We start from the raw sequence: 15,129 nt of genomic DNA, 5'->3' as shown, positions 1-15,129 counted from the left end.
AGAGTGAGCTGAGTGTGATTAACTCAACTCTGTGCCCAAGTCCAAAAAAAAGTTAAAAAAAAAAGTTTTTTTGCATTCTCCTGGAATTTCTTCACTGAAGTCCTGGCTAAGAAACAGATACTCTGTTCTATGGAACAGTCCCCAGGGATGGCTCAGGCACTGCCAGCACAATTAAGTGGCAGGAAAGTGAGCAGGAGAGGGAGTGGGTAGGTGACAAGGGACTCAGGAGGGAAAAAAATGAATAATTTTAAAAACCTACTCAAACATGAAATTAATGAACAAATCCGTTGGGAACATCGCTTCACCCAGACTTACTCTTTTATTAGAGGAACGTGCTTACATTCTTAAAGAGTAAATGTTAGTGGAAGGCTACCAGTGAGCGCAAATCCTGCACTGTTGCCATAGAGACAGGCAGACGACTAGGCAAAGCTGCAGTCTCCCCATTGGAAAATGATGGTTCAAGACATGTCACCCAGTAACTTTTACTCTTTTAAGACCTTTCTCTTTTTTCACGTCACAGCTGATTACAAGGAGAGCTTTAATACAATTGGAAACATTGAAGAGATCGCGTACAATGCTGTTTCCTTCACCTGGGACGTGAATGAAGAAGCGAAGGTGAGTGAGAAAGTAGCACTGATTCGTTGTTCATACCTTTTTTTTAAGTTTTAAATTTTTTTAGCATCTTTATGGTGGTGTAATTCCTGTACAGTAAATTACACATATTTCGGATGCACAGTTTGATGCATTTTGATAGATACATACATTTAAATAACACCCTTTCTCTGCAGATTATTCTTCTACAAACGCCTCTGTAAGTAGGGAAAGGTCTGTTAGCTTGAGCCAGAAAAGAGGGAAACCAACCTATTATCTTGCTTTAGAAGTCACACATACTCAACTATGGCCCCTAAGTTGCCTTTTAGGGAGCAAAGGAGAATGGGGGTGTACCTGTTTCTCTGTGGCCTCCCACTGACTGGGCCAGACACCTTGTCCCTCCCACATCCTGCAGGCCCCCAGGCTTTATTTTAGCACTTGGGGCTGCAGGACTGGGCTGGAAAACCTTTTCTACCTGCACTGCAGCTTTCTCAAACACCTCTCCTAACTGCCGCCTTCTTCAGAGGCAGGAAGGTGTTGGGAGCTGACATCTGCCCAGGTAAGTGGCTGGGCGTGCCTCCTGCACCCCGGCTCCTTCCAGGCTGCACCCAGGCTAGGGAGGGAACAGAAAGCAGGGCTGCAGGTCTCTGAAGTTCACCGCCTGAGGTCAAGCCAGCACTGTGACCTTGAGCCATTTCTTTCTTGTTGACCTTAAGCTTCAGCTTTTCTTATTTCCGCCTGGTGCAGGCACGGTTACGAAGGGCAGTGGGAAAATCTTGGCCAGGTGTGTCCTGAGGATAGACGTCTACCACTGCACTGGTTTGGGTAAAATGTAAGACTTGCTGATACTCAGATTTGCTGGAAAACTCCAAGCTTCTCTGCTATGCCCACTCTCCTTTCTGTGTTCTGTAGTTTTTGATTCTTGATCCTTAATTGGCACAAAAGGGAAGGTTCCAGATGAACCCCCAGCTTATTCCCTCCTTCAGTTCTGCACCATCTAGGAGGGCGTTAGAAGACTTTGTCTTCGAATTAATGGAAAGGTCAATGTAAACAAGTCCTTTCAATGCTCCATTGTCTGCGAGCCGGGAAGGCTGGGTGAGAAAGGAAACTGGATGGAGTTTGTGGGCATGACTTAGAGAAGGAGATGAATTGCTCAGTGTCTCCTTTCACTCGTGTGTAAAACAAAATAAATGAAATTGGCTTGAGGCCCGAGAAAGGTGACCTAAATGGGCAAGAAGAAACAGAACGCCAGAGCAGCCAGGAGAATGTTCCAGTGGCTCAGTGCCTCTGAGGGAAGGAGGGAGGCCTTGCGAGCCATGGGAGCTCAGGTCCCACAAGACCTGAAGGAAAGTTTCCTCCTGGAGGCTCCGCTCTGCCTCCACTTGAAGTTCCTCACGTGAGCCCCCTGCTTTCTCCTCGGCCCCCTTCTCCCAGGGGCCAGATGACTGTTCTGGGGAAGGAAAAGGCTGTCTCTGCAATGGCACAAGGGGCCAGGGGTAGAATCCTTGGCAAGTGGTCCGACTTCCTCTGGGCCTCAGTTCCCTCACACAAAACACAACAAAACAAAACAAATGTTTCTGATTGTCTCTGCTGAACCAAGTACATGTTAGGGGAATGATGTGTAAAAATCCAGTCTCTGAGGGAGAGAGGGGGACCAGTAACCATGTAGCCATGTCCTCCACTGGGGAGACAGTGGGATCCTATCCCTGGAAGTGCCTGTAAGTGTGAGCTGGAACTGCAGCCCTGATTTTATCATCATGCAATCTGACAACGAGTGCTAGAGGGTGAATGTGTTACCTTTACCTCTCAATAAGGACCTTTAAAGAGAATGCCTAAACCAGAAGGGATGTCTTGAATGATGGAGGCTCTGTGGTCAATCAGTGAGGTAGCTAACTTGGGGCTGAGTTGACTTTCCTTTCATTTCCCGTAGGTAGGGCTCACTTTTCTTGTTCAAATGTGTGTGTTTGTGCACATGTGTTGTTCCAGGCTGACAAATTTAAGCTCATATGCTTTGACAAACGGCAATACTTGCTTGTTGTAGTAAAACTTGTGTCTTTAATACAGATTTTCAATAACTATTATTTGATAGTTGTAACTGTATGCAGTCTGAGTTTCTTTGATAAGTAGTAAAAATAGTTCCAAATGATTTTGTCAAACTACTGGAAGGGCTTTAAAAGAAAAACCATAAAAGTTAAATCCATTTCCTCAGGTAGACTGAGATTTTTTTTTTCTATCCACAGAGTATAAGGTTTTTCTCTAAAATATCACTGATTTTATAATAAGCAGACTGCAAAAACCAAAATGCCATGGCTGAGAAAGGGTTTTCAATAAAGGCGTAAAGGGTGTCCCTCTCGCAGTGGGATTTTTAGTAATTTCCATGCTGTGGACTTCTCAGGAGCAGTTGTGTTTGCTTTTGAGTTCCTGTTGATAACATCCACACAGAAATCTTTTTTTTTTTTTTTTCACTTTTCTAAAAATTTTTTAATTGAAGCGCAGTTGATTTACACTGTTAGTTTCAGGTGCACTGCAAAGTGATTCAGTTATACATATACATACACATACATATTTTCTTTTCAGATTCTTGTCCATTATAAGTTATTACAAGAAATTGAATATAGTTCCCTGTGCTGTACAGTAGGTTCTTATTGTTTATCTATTTTATACGTAGTAACCACACAGAAATCTTTTGTAGGCTTCAGGATTGGGCCCCGTTCAAGGTCACATGGTGTTTTGGTGTATGTGGCCAGAGGACACAAATTTGTGACCTGCAGCCTTCACACGGTCCACAGAATCTATATATGTATGTGTATAGCTGGCATTTATGTACTTATATTTCAATTTTTTAAATATTTTGCTCATATTTAATAATTAAGAAATTAAAATAAAAACAAACACAAGGTTTCCAGATTCTTTTGGATAACTGAAGACTCTGGCAACCATGAGCCTGAGCGTCTGCGAGGCTGCGAGTGGCTCTTGTGACGTACTGGCTGCTCTCTTTAGTGCTTTCTCTGGGCTTCTCCATTCTGGAACTTTCCCTGCCTGGCCCTCATGGACATTTGAGTTTTCATGCCCCATTCACACCTCCTCAGACAACTGAACATGCAGTTTACATCCTTATTGGCTTTCAGTGTTGGGGAAGGCAGTGACACAGGGGAGTGTGATACAGTGTGGCTGAAAGGATGCAGGCCGTCAGGAACCCACCCGCACTCCCGGCTTCCTTTGGTGACAGGCAGACTGACGCGGACGTGTGTCGGCACTGCCAGGCCGGTGCCTTCCTTTGGAACATCCACAATGGTGGTAAATCTTAATCTTTGAAGATTAAAAAAAAAAATCAGAAATCACTTGGGTCCAAATGTAAATATATACCAACAAGTTGGATAATACTTCAAGGGTAAAAATGAGATTTTTTTTTTTTGGCTCAAGACCAGCTTTGAAGTAGCCAATATCCGAAGAGACACTACAACTATACTCTGAGCCACAGCAGCAGCATTTGAGAAAAGTGTGTGTCTCCCTGAAACAGCTTCTTTTGGGATATTTGGTCTTGGTACTTTTACTAAAACAAATAAATAAAACAGCTTCGGATCTGGCAGTCTTCCCACATGCACATCATCAGGACCTAATGATAAGGTTCATGGATTTTTCCAGAACACGACTTTTTCCTTTGATGCTGACCTGCATTTTCTTCTTCCCTCTCATTTAGGATAAACAGAAGAAAGGAAAGAAAGTGAAGCTCTACTCATTTAGTTTAATTTAATTACAGGAAAAAGTTTAGCCAGGGAAGGCGTTAAAACTATTAGTTAAAACGAGGTTGGGGGATTAGCCCCAGACTGCCAGCCGCAACCCAGCAGGGTTCTGGCGGAGCGGCTTGGGGTGCTTTCACCCAGAACCGGTTTCGCTGGCTTTGCCGCAGCATCTCTGCACAGTGACACCTGCCGCTGCCACCGCAGAAAGTGTCTCCAGCAGGATGTTTGTTTCCCCCGAGGGTCTGTGCAGCCTGGAAGCTCATGTCATGTGAACCAGTGTCCCTGGGTCTCTAGGAATGACTCAGGTGGCATCCAGGAGGGTAAGGCTCTGAGCATCCTTGCTGTCACAGCCTGGAAATTGACAGAGGCTGGGGCACAGGGTGATAGAGAGGAAAAAGCACTGAAGTGGGGTTCAGGCATGGGACTAGCCAGCAGGCTTTGTGGCTTCCTCCTTCTGAGCTTCAGTTTCTCAGCTGCAAACTGGCGGGAAGGGGAACAGAGAGGGGTTGACAGAGTAAGGTCACAACCGTATGATTCTAAGGAGAGGACCACCGGGCTACATTCTTTCACATGGCTCCCATTTTCAAGGTCATTTCCATTTTTCTTTCTCCCCCTTAGCCAAATGCTGGTACCTACACAGTAGATTTGTTGGTCACTAATCCTCTAGATGAGAAATTCCCACGCGAAACCCTATTGAATTACTGAAGAGCGGTGAGCTCAGATTCTTGGCACCGAGTGCCGTCTTTCTCTAGGTGATGACATCACCCCCAGAGCAGGAGCACACAAACCCTAATTACAGGCTCCTCTTTCTCCCCGATTTCTAAGGAGATTCTTGAAACTAGGCCCTTTATTTTTGTCTGGGGCAGTTTTCTCTGTTCACAGTGATTTCAGCAGTAAACCCACCTCGATGTGCTACAAAGGCCTCTCTCATGTGACCACAGAGAATCACTTGAGCATTAAGATGCTGCTCAGTGCCTTGAGGAACAAGTTTCCTTTTTTGTGTCTTTTCACCAGAACACTATACCCATTTCCTCCCGTTTCTGTGCCTCATCCTTCTCATGGTTCATGAACTATCTGAGATGAAGGAGGCTTCTTTCCATGAACCCTTTTTTAATCCCTCTGCAGCCAAGCTTTTTGGAATGATCTTGAGCCTGTGAAATCTTCCTCTTCCCTCGCCACCACTAAATAATCAAGCAAACAAGTAAACCCACTACGAGCTCACCCCCCAGTCTCTGTGATTTAAAAAGAAAATCTACTGTAAACTCAGTAGTATGGAATTCTATCTGCCCCGGGTTACCATCTGCAGCCTTTGAGCCCAGCACCTCTGTCTGCAGTAGAGAGACTGCCTTCTGGAGTGACACCCACCCCACCCTGCCTCCCACCCTTTCTCTGGAGTTACAGGAGGGGACTCTGCTTTGCGAGGGGAAGGTTCTTCCTGAATTTTGGTGTTTGGGAGGAACTTGACAGGAAGTCCTATATCGAAGACATAGATAAGGCATATGTTTTCATCCTTGTTAACAGATTTTTGTGGTGAGATTGGGGATGGGCAGGGCCGAAAACTGGTTGGGGTAGGGTGGGGAGCAGAGAGGCTGAGAGAGATCATGGATCATTTTCCTGTGCATCTCAGATTCTGATCCTTCCAAATGTCAACTTTCTTCATAGCAGGCACTGCTAGATTGGGCAAGTGGAAAAGGTGGACTTTGAACTGACATCCCTCTGAATCCAGAGTCCATTTCTTCAGCCATCCCAACAGGGGGATAGCTATAATTTTTTTTTAAAACCAAAGAAGTTTATAAATTTCCTTCCCGAAGAAATTTATAGGGTACAACCTAGGAAGGTCCAGAAAGAAAGAGATCAAAGGAGCAGCCTCATTTCCTTGAGGAAAGCAGTTCAATCAAGTCCCTCTGCTTTTGCCATTCTCTATCCCCCACACCTGCCAACAAAGACGGGCCACTGGTCCAATGCTTCTAGCAACAGGTCTTTCCTAGCCATGCCTTTAGTTGTCCTGGTTCATCACCTGTTGATGTCACATACGTACTGGCCAGAATGAATATGGGAGTGAGGACTATTTGGACTCCTTGTTCTCCTCGACTGAGCGCGTGTGTATGTGTGTGTGTTAGCCTGACATCAGTGACCTCATCTGTGCCGTCACTGCCTCGCTCACTCTGTATTAATTGAAGATCATACTGTGCTTTCTAATATTGCAGTTCTGAGGTGTACCAGTGTTTTCGTCTCCATACCTTACACGTTCATGCTCCATTTTCCCCACTTCTCTCTCCTTTCCCTGGGACCCTGAACTTCAGTTTCATACTCATTTATGTTATTTCTGTACACTTTTCTTCTTTGCTTTTTTTTTTTCACTGTTATGAACAGTGAAGACTGTTCCTTACTCTTTTTTGCAATACCATGCAGGAAGCACAGCATGAAAAAATCCAAAGCAAGAATGACAGTTGTTATTAGAGCAAATGAAGGTTGCAGAAGGCACACAGTGGCTATCTGCTTTCTGTTTGCAACTTAAGAAATATAGTAAACGGAAACCCACGTTTACCAAGCTGGTAAATTGGATCAGTATTTACACATGAGCAGTATTTTATAGATAGATTCCTCTCACTTTGGATTCCTTTGGATGCTTCAAATGAATGGCATTTACCAAAGAGATTGACATGTAATTTTTGAAATCAAGAAAAGATGCAAGCTGAGAGGGTGCATGTTGATATTCCCTCTGGGCCCTATTTCCCTGAATATCTTTGCCTTATTTATTGCATTTGCATCTGACTTTGCGCTAATACCAGGGAGATGTCACATGAGAACGGAGACCCAGTCTGATGCGCTGAGATGAGTTAGCTGGCTGAGCAGGGAAATACACATGACAGTTGGGAATAAAAGGTTCTCTTCCAGATTTGTAATTCCATGCTTGAGGAAGAAAATGAAGTTGATTTAATGCCCCAGCACTGCTCTGCAGCTGCCCTGGACCCTCTTGCCTTTATGCATTTGATGCGGCGCGTGTCAGGAATTGCTTCACCTTGTGAGACATAAACAAAGCCCTCATATCAGGTGACTTTCTTTTTTTTTTTTTTTTTTTTTTAATGAAGTCCAGGCTTCTTCCTTTTCTCCCTGCGTGGTCAACTTTTTCTCTTGCCAGTGCTGTCTTTTCAAGGTATAACCAGCGGTCAGCAAGCCCAGCCTCGCTTTTTACTCTATCAGCTACTGGTGGACAGGCAAACAGTGCATTGGTCCACGTAATCTCAGTTTTAGTAGCTCAGAAGACAGGCCGCCTGGTGCCAGCGGCAGTGCTCTGATCCCAGCCTACGTACAGGCAGTAAACTGGAGAAAATCTAAACATTCGAACCTTCTTGTACCCTGCAAACTATTCAGTCTCTTTTCACTAATTGAAAGACTGGCTTGAAATTTTAGTACCAAATCATGATGCATCCATTAAAATTGTCCCAATTTATTATTTCTCACCCTCCTTCCTTTTCTCTCTCTCTCAGCACTTCTTTTTTGGTCTAAAAGATCTGATCAGTATTTATGGGGTCCCCACTGTGTGTCAAGCAGAGCACTTTACAATGTTAATGTTTTTAATAGTTGTGATGAATCATGCCTTCCAACCTGGACTGTGTTCTCTTTCTGCCAAACTCCAGTACTGGACGCCAGGGAGAAGAGAAGGTGTGTAAATACTGATTTTTTTTTTTACTATACAATGATATCTTTCTAAAATTTTATTTTTTATTGAAGTATAGTTGATTTACAATGTTAGTTTCAGGTGTACAGCAAAGCAATTCAGTTATACATATACATACATATATATTTTTTCAGCTTCTTTTCCATTATATATTTTTACAATGAATTGGATATAGTTCCCTGTGCTATACAGTAGGCCCTTATTGTTTCTTTGTTTTATTAAATACTGATTTTTAGAATGAAAAGAGGACCCAAAGGACTGGCCAAAGAGGCCATACTGCTGAGTGCCCCATGGATTCGTGACCTATTTGGTTCCCCTGACCCCCGTCTCCTCTTTCTGCTTACAAGACAGTCCAGGATGAAATGGAGTTGATAAATATTAAGAAAAAGTTACATCTCAATGCTTTGCCTAAATAGGGCCCAGGTTTCAACAGGTCATCACATGGAAGATTAGAGAATGTAATAGGGCATCTTCTATGGTCTCCAAAGTGAAGAAGGGGTTGGGGAGGGGTCTTAAAAGGTTGAGACACACACTGCAAAGCAGGGCAAATGGCTTTTTTATGTGTTAGCTAGGGCGTGGTGTGGGTGAGGGAAGTTTTAAAAGAGAAAGGTAAACATTTGCTGGAGTCTTTGGTATTGAACTTAAACAAAGTCATGCCTTTGTTCCAGTTTTATAAGGTAATGGATGGCAGCAAAAGCTATAAAGCTGGAGTTAATTCATTTATAGAAGGAATAATCTTTGGAAAGCATCTCACCAGATATATCCATGGCCTGATCTGTTGTTAGAATGTGGAGTATCCATGGTTTCTGGCCCGAATCTGCTGAGGGCTCCATAACTCACATGCGTGAACTGTTGTGTGTATGCAGAGAATTAGATGACAGAGTCAGATTACATAGACTGTGTGTGTGTGTGTGTGTGTGTGTGCGCGCGCGCGTGTGTGCACGTGTGCTGTGCACACACCATGGCTAATATTTATTCAGTGATTACCATATACCAGGCACTCTGCCAGGTGCTTTCTATACATTATGCAATATTCATATTTTAAGTGGATATCATTTTTCATTTAAATGATGAAGAGTTTAAAGCCCAGAGAGGTTAGCCAGCTTCCCTAAGCTTGCACAGCAAGTGCACAGGAGAGCTGGGATTCCTATCCCGGGAATGTGTGTTTGCAGCACATGCTTTTTCCACACCGAGGTTTTGTCCAGGGAGGGGCCCGCCATAGTATCTTCTACATTAGCCCCGGGGAAGGGGCCGTCATTCCCTCGAAGCAGCTCGCCTGCTGGACGTCATGGGCGAGGCCAGGCAGTGGGAATTCACAGACAGACAAGCCAAGCAGAGTGTCTGCTCTCGGAGGACATTCTAGGGGCTGAGAACTCAGACATAACTGTAAATGACTCTACTGTGAGGCAGACAGTGACAAAGATGCTAATGAAAACAGAATTACAATGCCAGGAGAGTTCTGGAGAGGGAGACAGCCCTGCTTTTGATTTTAAATTTTTTTCCCAATTTTTTATTTTAAAAATTGCAAATGAAAAGCTGAAAGAATAAGACAATTATGACCACATACGCTTCACCTAGATTGACTCGTTGTTAGGCTTTTGCCAGATTTGCTTTCCCTTTCCTCTCTCCCTCTCCCTCACACTCACCTACACTTCTCGTCTGAAGATGTCAGCACATCGAGAGGGCGCTATTCTGTGGGGTCCGGGGCACGTGAGGGAGGGTGTGGCCCGTGAGCAGGTGGAATTGAGGAGTGTGGACCTGGGAAGGGGGCCCAGGTGGAAGGGCGGGGCGCTGAAAGGTGCAGAGACTGGGAAGCACAGGAGGACGGGAGGAGGTAGGAGTGGGCTGTGAAGAGGATGAGAGACGCCACGGGAGGGGATGAGATGTGAAGGGAGAGCTCAGGGTGGGCAAGAGGGGCAAGGTGGGAACTTTAGAGCTCCCCATTTAGGGGATGTGGAGGAAGAGGAACCCGAGAAGGAAGGGGTGGTTGTAAGGAGAGAACAGGAGAAGGAAGAGGGAGAGGAGGACAGAAGGAGGAAGTGGCAATGAAGTGGATGCTGCAGGCAGTGGTTTCTCACAGCCCGGGCCTCTGCAAACAGCAGCAGCATCACCTGGGGAAATCGCTAGGAATGCAGGTACTTGGACCTCCCACCTCAGACCAACTGAACTGGAAACTCTAGTGGGGCAGAATCTTAACATGTTTTAACATGGCCTCCTGGATGCCCATTACATTTGAAAACCCCTGCTTATCAGGATGCTACTGAGAAGGCTGACTTTGAAAAAAGCAATTTCTTCAAGTAGCAGAGTGAAGTCCAAAGTCAGATAAAAAAATAGTGACACGGCCTTGACTTACAGACAGTAACTTACATGTGCATGTGTTGAAAGGCGTGCGTCGCAGCATTGGTTACAAGGTGAAAAGACAGGAAACAGCTTCATATTAGAGAAATTGTTACTCCCTATACATGGCTCTTTAGAAAAAGAAACAGCTGCTTGTGTTAGCTCACAGCGAAAAAAAATGCGACAATGAATATATGTATGTTCATGTATAAACTGAAAAATTGTGCTCTTCACTGGAATCTGACACAACATTGTAAAATGACTATAACTTAATAAAAAATGTTTAAAAAAAAAAGAAAAAGAAAAAGCTGCCTTCCAAATGTACCATCAAGCGAGAAAAGGAGGCGGCAGAACCGTGTGTTTACTTCGCCACCATTTGTACAGAAAAGAAAAGGCTATGAATTTGCATAGCATGTTTCTAGAAGGAGACACGAGAACATGTAGGCCACTCAAGGAACTCTTGGTTGGGGGGCAGTGCTGGTGGGGGGCGGGGTGTATGGTTTCCACGGTTGACTCTTTTGAACTTTGTGCTAGATTCAGGTATGACAAACTCAAAACAAGTTTCAAGTATTAAACAAGAACAGGAAAGGTTTAAAATAATAACAAATGGTCAGAAATGTGAGTGAGTGACTCAGTCTTGGCTTAAATTCTTCCTCTGACTGGGAGCTCATTATGTATGAAACAGCCCCACCCACTGTTACCCAATGTCCAAATTCTTCCTTTTCCTGAGGTGCTGTTTCACAAGACCCGTCCAGGTGACAGAGCAGCGTGGCAGAGGCCAGCCACCTGCAGAGCAAGGGAGGCCCTGCCTGAGAGAGTTCGCCCTTCTTCTCGCCCCGACCAAGCCTGGGACTCTGCTCCTCCTAGAGTGTCACACAGAGATAGTGTCTGTGTTTTTTGAATCAATTCACCTTCATTAAATACCTCTTTATTCAGATTAATGTGAATATAACTAATCTACTTTTTAAAATTTATTTTTATTGAAGTACAATCAGTTTACAGTGTTGAGTCAGTTTCTGGGTACAGCTCAGTACTTCAGACACACAGGAACATGCATATATTCATTTTCATATTCTTTTTCACTGTAAGTTACTACAAGATATTGAATATAGTTCCCTGTGCCGCACAGTATGAACTTATTTGTCAGATTTTGTGAGAATCCTCCTGTATTTCGAAATGAGAGACACGCTGCCAGAGTTCAGTAGGTGTTCTGTGAGATTCAGTGAGTTTGTAGATGTAATTCTTGGTGTATTTGTGGGAGAGGGTGAGCTGTGAGTCTCTCTACTCTGCCATCTTGGCTCCTGGACCCTAACCTACTTTTGAATCATTTGGAAAGAGCATCACAAAATGCCTTGGGAGAGAATCTGATAGGAAGCTACTGGAAGGAGGGCTTGAATTGGGGGACCAGGGATGAGCAGGAAGCCAGCCTTGTGGCATCACTGGGGAGGTAATAAGTATGGGGCTTTATTGACTGTGCAGTGGGGGCAAGGAGGAGCTTGGAGTCAGAGACTAGGCTGGCCGGGCGACCAGGCATCGGAGATACCTGAAGATGAGACCATGGCGATGCTAGTCAGCTGCTTTAGATTTTCATGCCACTTTACGCCTTAAAAACATATTCTCACTTTAAAGTGTCACGGTGCCAAGGTAAGGATTATTACACTCATAACAGATTAGGTGAATGAGGCCCAGAAAGGTTTAACAATTAGTCCAAGGCCATAGTGTCAGGATTTGCACCAGGGACATGCTTTCGAGCCTCCTGCACACTTTTTTCCTCGCTGCGCTTTCCTCTCATTTCACCCTCCAGCTTCAGAGAAAGCTCTGTCTTTCGTCTTACAAAGCTTCCCTTGTGAGTTGATCCCATTTAATCCCTGCTTCCTGGGCTCTTACCTCTCACAAGTCCTCCTCTCTGCAGCCTGGCGTGCATCCTCTCTTGCTGCGTGAACACCTCCTGCATCTTGGAAGAACACCTCTGCATGTGCTGCCCATGGGCCGCCTTCCTGCCCACCCCTCCTTCCTCTGCCAGACTGCCCAGCCGAGGTGCCCCCTCTCCACCTTCCTGTCCTGGCTCACTCGCCCCAGCAATCGGACTTCCCGTCCTTCCCTCCATGAGTCTGGCATCTGGAAGGGGCACAGACCCTCTACTTCTGATCCTGGTGGCCGTTGCTCAGTCTTCACTCTGTCCTCTCTGTAACCTGGATGTTGGGTACTGTGGTCACCATTCTCTCTGCCCTTGGCCTCAGGAATATACCCTTAACCTCATCAAGGGTTCGTTCCTTGATCACAGTGATAGAAGCATCTTGGTTGGCCTCTTCTGTCACCAACTGCCTTTTTTCTGGCTCTTTCTGAACCTCCCCAGCACGAATCCTCCTCTCCCATTAGGCTGGTCTCTTCACTCTTTTGAGAGCCAGCATACACTTTCTTCTCTTCCATGTCTCTTTCTTCTAGATCAGGACTTCTATGGGAAATCTTCCCTTGTTGAACTCTGTCCTTTTTTCCAAGTTCTTACAAGACATAGCCTGAGCTATTTGACTTAGTAACTACTCACGTCTACCCCACCACAGTGAGAGATGTTCTATCTCCCCTCTTCCTTGAGGGCAGGGCTCTACCATGGACTTCTGTATCTCCCATGACATCTCCATACAGCATCTTCGGTAGCATATATACATACACGTACATACATACATTCATCCTGATTAGATAGTTGGTGCTCAATTTGTGTGTGTTGATATAGAGATAGATAACATTTTTTGAGGATAATCTGGCTAGAGCAGCTAACTCTGCTGTATCATCTTGACAACTTCAGCTACTAAAAAAAGCAATCTTGGCTCATAGGAGGTTTTGTTTATGAAAGCAAGAACATGGCTAAAGAGGAAAATGTGTATGTAGAAAAGTAATTTTCTCTTCATTCACTGGGCAAACATTTGTTGAGTATGTCCTGTGGGCCTGGCCCTGAGACTAGAGTGAGCTTGAGGCAGCCAAAGGCCCTCCTCTTACGGGCTTACGTTCACTTGGAGCAGACACATGATTAAGCACTCAACAATAAACAGGACAAATCCAAATACTGTTGAGGACTATGAAGAAACTTGAGCAGAGCAGTGTGGTGGAATGTGATGCTGATCGTGGGCTGAGGTGGGAGGAGGAGGAGAAGCCAGCTCTAGACAGGTGGTTAAGGCAGGGATTCCTGAAGAGCGGACCCTGGACTGAAATCTGAGTGAGCAGAGGGAGCTAGTGTGTGACGATCAGCAGGAACAGCCTTGGAGGTGGAGGGCACAGCACAGAGCAAAGGCTGTCCACTGGGGACAAGCTTGGTATATTCTGGAAATGGAGAATACTGAGAACTAAAAGAATATGGAAAACTGTGGTAGGATGTGTGAGTAAACCAGACGTGTATCTGTGCATACCCACAGTATCTGTAGGAGAAAATACAGGAATATATTATCAGGTTTTAAATTGCTCCCTTCTGGTGCCATATAAATGGAAGTGTCAGAAAATCCAGAAGTTTCTGAGATCTTCAGCAAAATAGCAAGCTTTCTGAGGGCAGGGAATCTGTCTCAGCATTCTTGTGTCCCACCTTGTCACATAATACCAGGCACAGAGAGAGGCTACTTGATAAATATTTGATGAATTAGTATATGGAGGAAATAAGTAATTGCTCACGACTGAGATTTCACATGTTAATATTTACTTTTAGTCTATCTTTCTGTCTCAATTTGGCTTTATCTCTGCACCAAATGCAATCATAGAAATGGGAAAAAAATGCTGAAAGGTAAGAAAACCATCTATAAAAAGGTCTTTAATAATTCTAAGAACCAAGAAGAAAACAGAGTATGGAAACTGTAAGAGACACTTACATATTTGTGCATTGTTTGCGTTTTACAGTGAAAGTGCTGATTTCTTGATATATGCCTGTCCCTGTAATTTGGAGGCTAATGTGTGTGCAGTTTCTTGTAGAAGAGCTCTTTAGAGTATCAACCTTAGGAAATAAGTAGCTTTTTTAGTCTTTAATCATAGGATCTTCTTGAAGATGCAAATACAATTGTTTAAAGAGGAAAATAAATACTCCCCATCAAATTATGGACATTATGATTTTTCAAATCCCAAATTGCTTTGTGAATGAAGATTGGCCCATTTACTTTAATGGCAAGCTGTCAGAAAAATCTTAGGAGTTCATAATCAAGTTAATGTAGCAATTCTAAGCCCATTGATCTGTGTTTATTTTAATAAATCTTACTACACACATAATGTTCAACTGAGAGATATTATATAACCTGGGCAAAGTTGCTTTTCTTGTGTAAGGACTACAAAATGGGAATTGCAATTCATGTGTCAAAAAATGATTTTATTAAAAATTGTCAGTTACCACAAGACAGCCTCTACTTCTGGAAAGTTCTTGGTACCTTTACAAATGATCAATTTGAATCAATCTTTGAACGATGACAAAATTAAAATGGTATCTATTATCTGCCTGGATACACCTGATTCAACTAAATTTTTTTAAAATAAATTATGTACTGTAAGAATTATAGGAAAACAGCATTCATAGCTCTCGGTTGACAGACCAATTGTTCACGGCATTTCTTTACATAACCAGGGCTCCTACTGAAGTTAAAAAGAACATTCTGTGCTTGACATTTGGATGAACACTTGGTAAGGTAAAGCATACCTTTTCCCTAAGTTTCTGTAATACACATTTACAAACAGTGCTTTGTAGATAAACTTCCAAGAAATTTGCTCTCACATTAGCCTGCTGTGCATAGAGCTGGGACATGGTTGGGT

At 43.9% G+C, this 15,129-nt stretch overlaps 1 protein-coding gene across 5 annotated transcripts in view; it reads left to right on the top strand.

Annotated features, from left to right (window-relative positions):
* The window catches only part of GRHL2 (grainyhead like transcription factor 2), a 142,915-nt gene that overhangs the window by 85,233 nt on the left and 42,553 nt on the right, over positions 1-15,129 (top strand). For all 5 annotated transcript variants that reach the window (XM_032468103.1, XM_014566110.2, XM_032468105.1 and 2 more), the window contains exon 8: positions 521-615. In XM_032468103.1, coding sequence (XP_032323994.1) covers positions 521-615 — 95 coding nt within the window. The remainder of the gene's footprint in view (positions 1-520; positions 616-15,129) is intronic.

The sequence above is a fragment of the Camelus ferus genome, chromosome 25 (assembly GCF_009834535.1).
Source record: "Camelus ferus isolate YT-003-E chromosome 25, BCGSAC_Cfer_1.0, whole genome shotgun sequence".
In the NCBI taxonomy this organism is placed as follows: domain Eukaryota; kingdom Metazoa; phylum Chordata; class Mammalia; order Artiodactyla; family Camelidae; genus Camelus; species Camelus ferus.
This window is presented reverse-complemented; position numbering and strand designations above follow the sequence as displayed.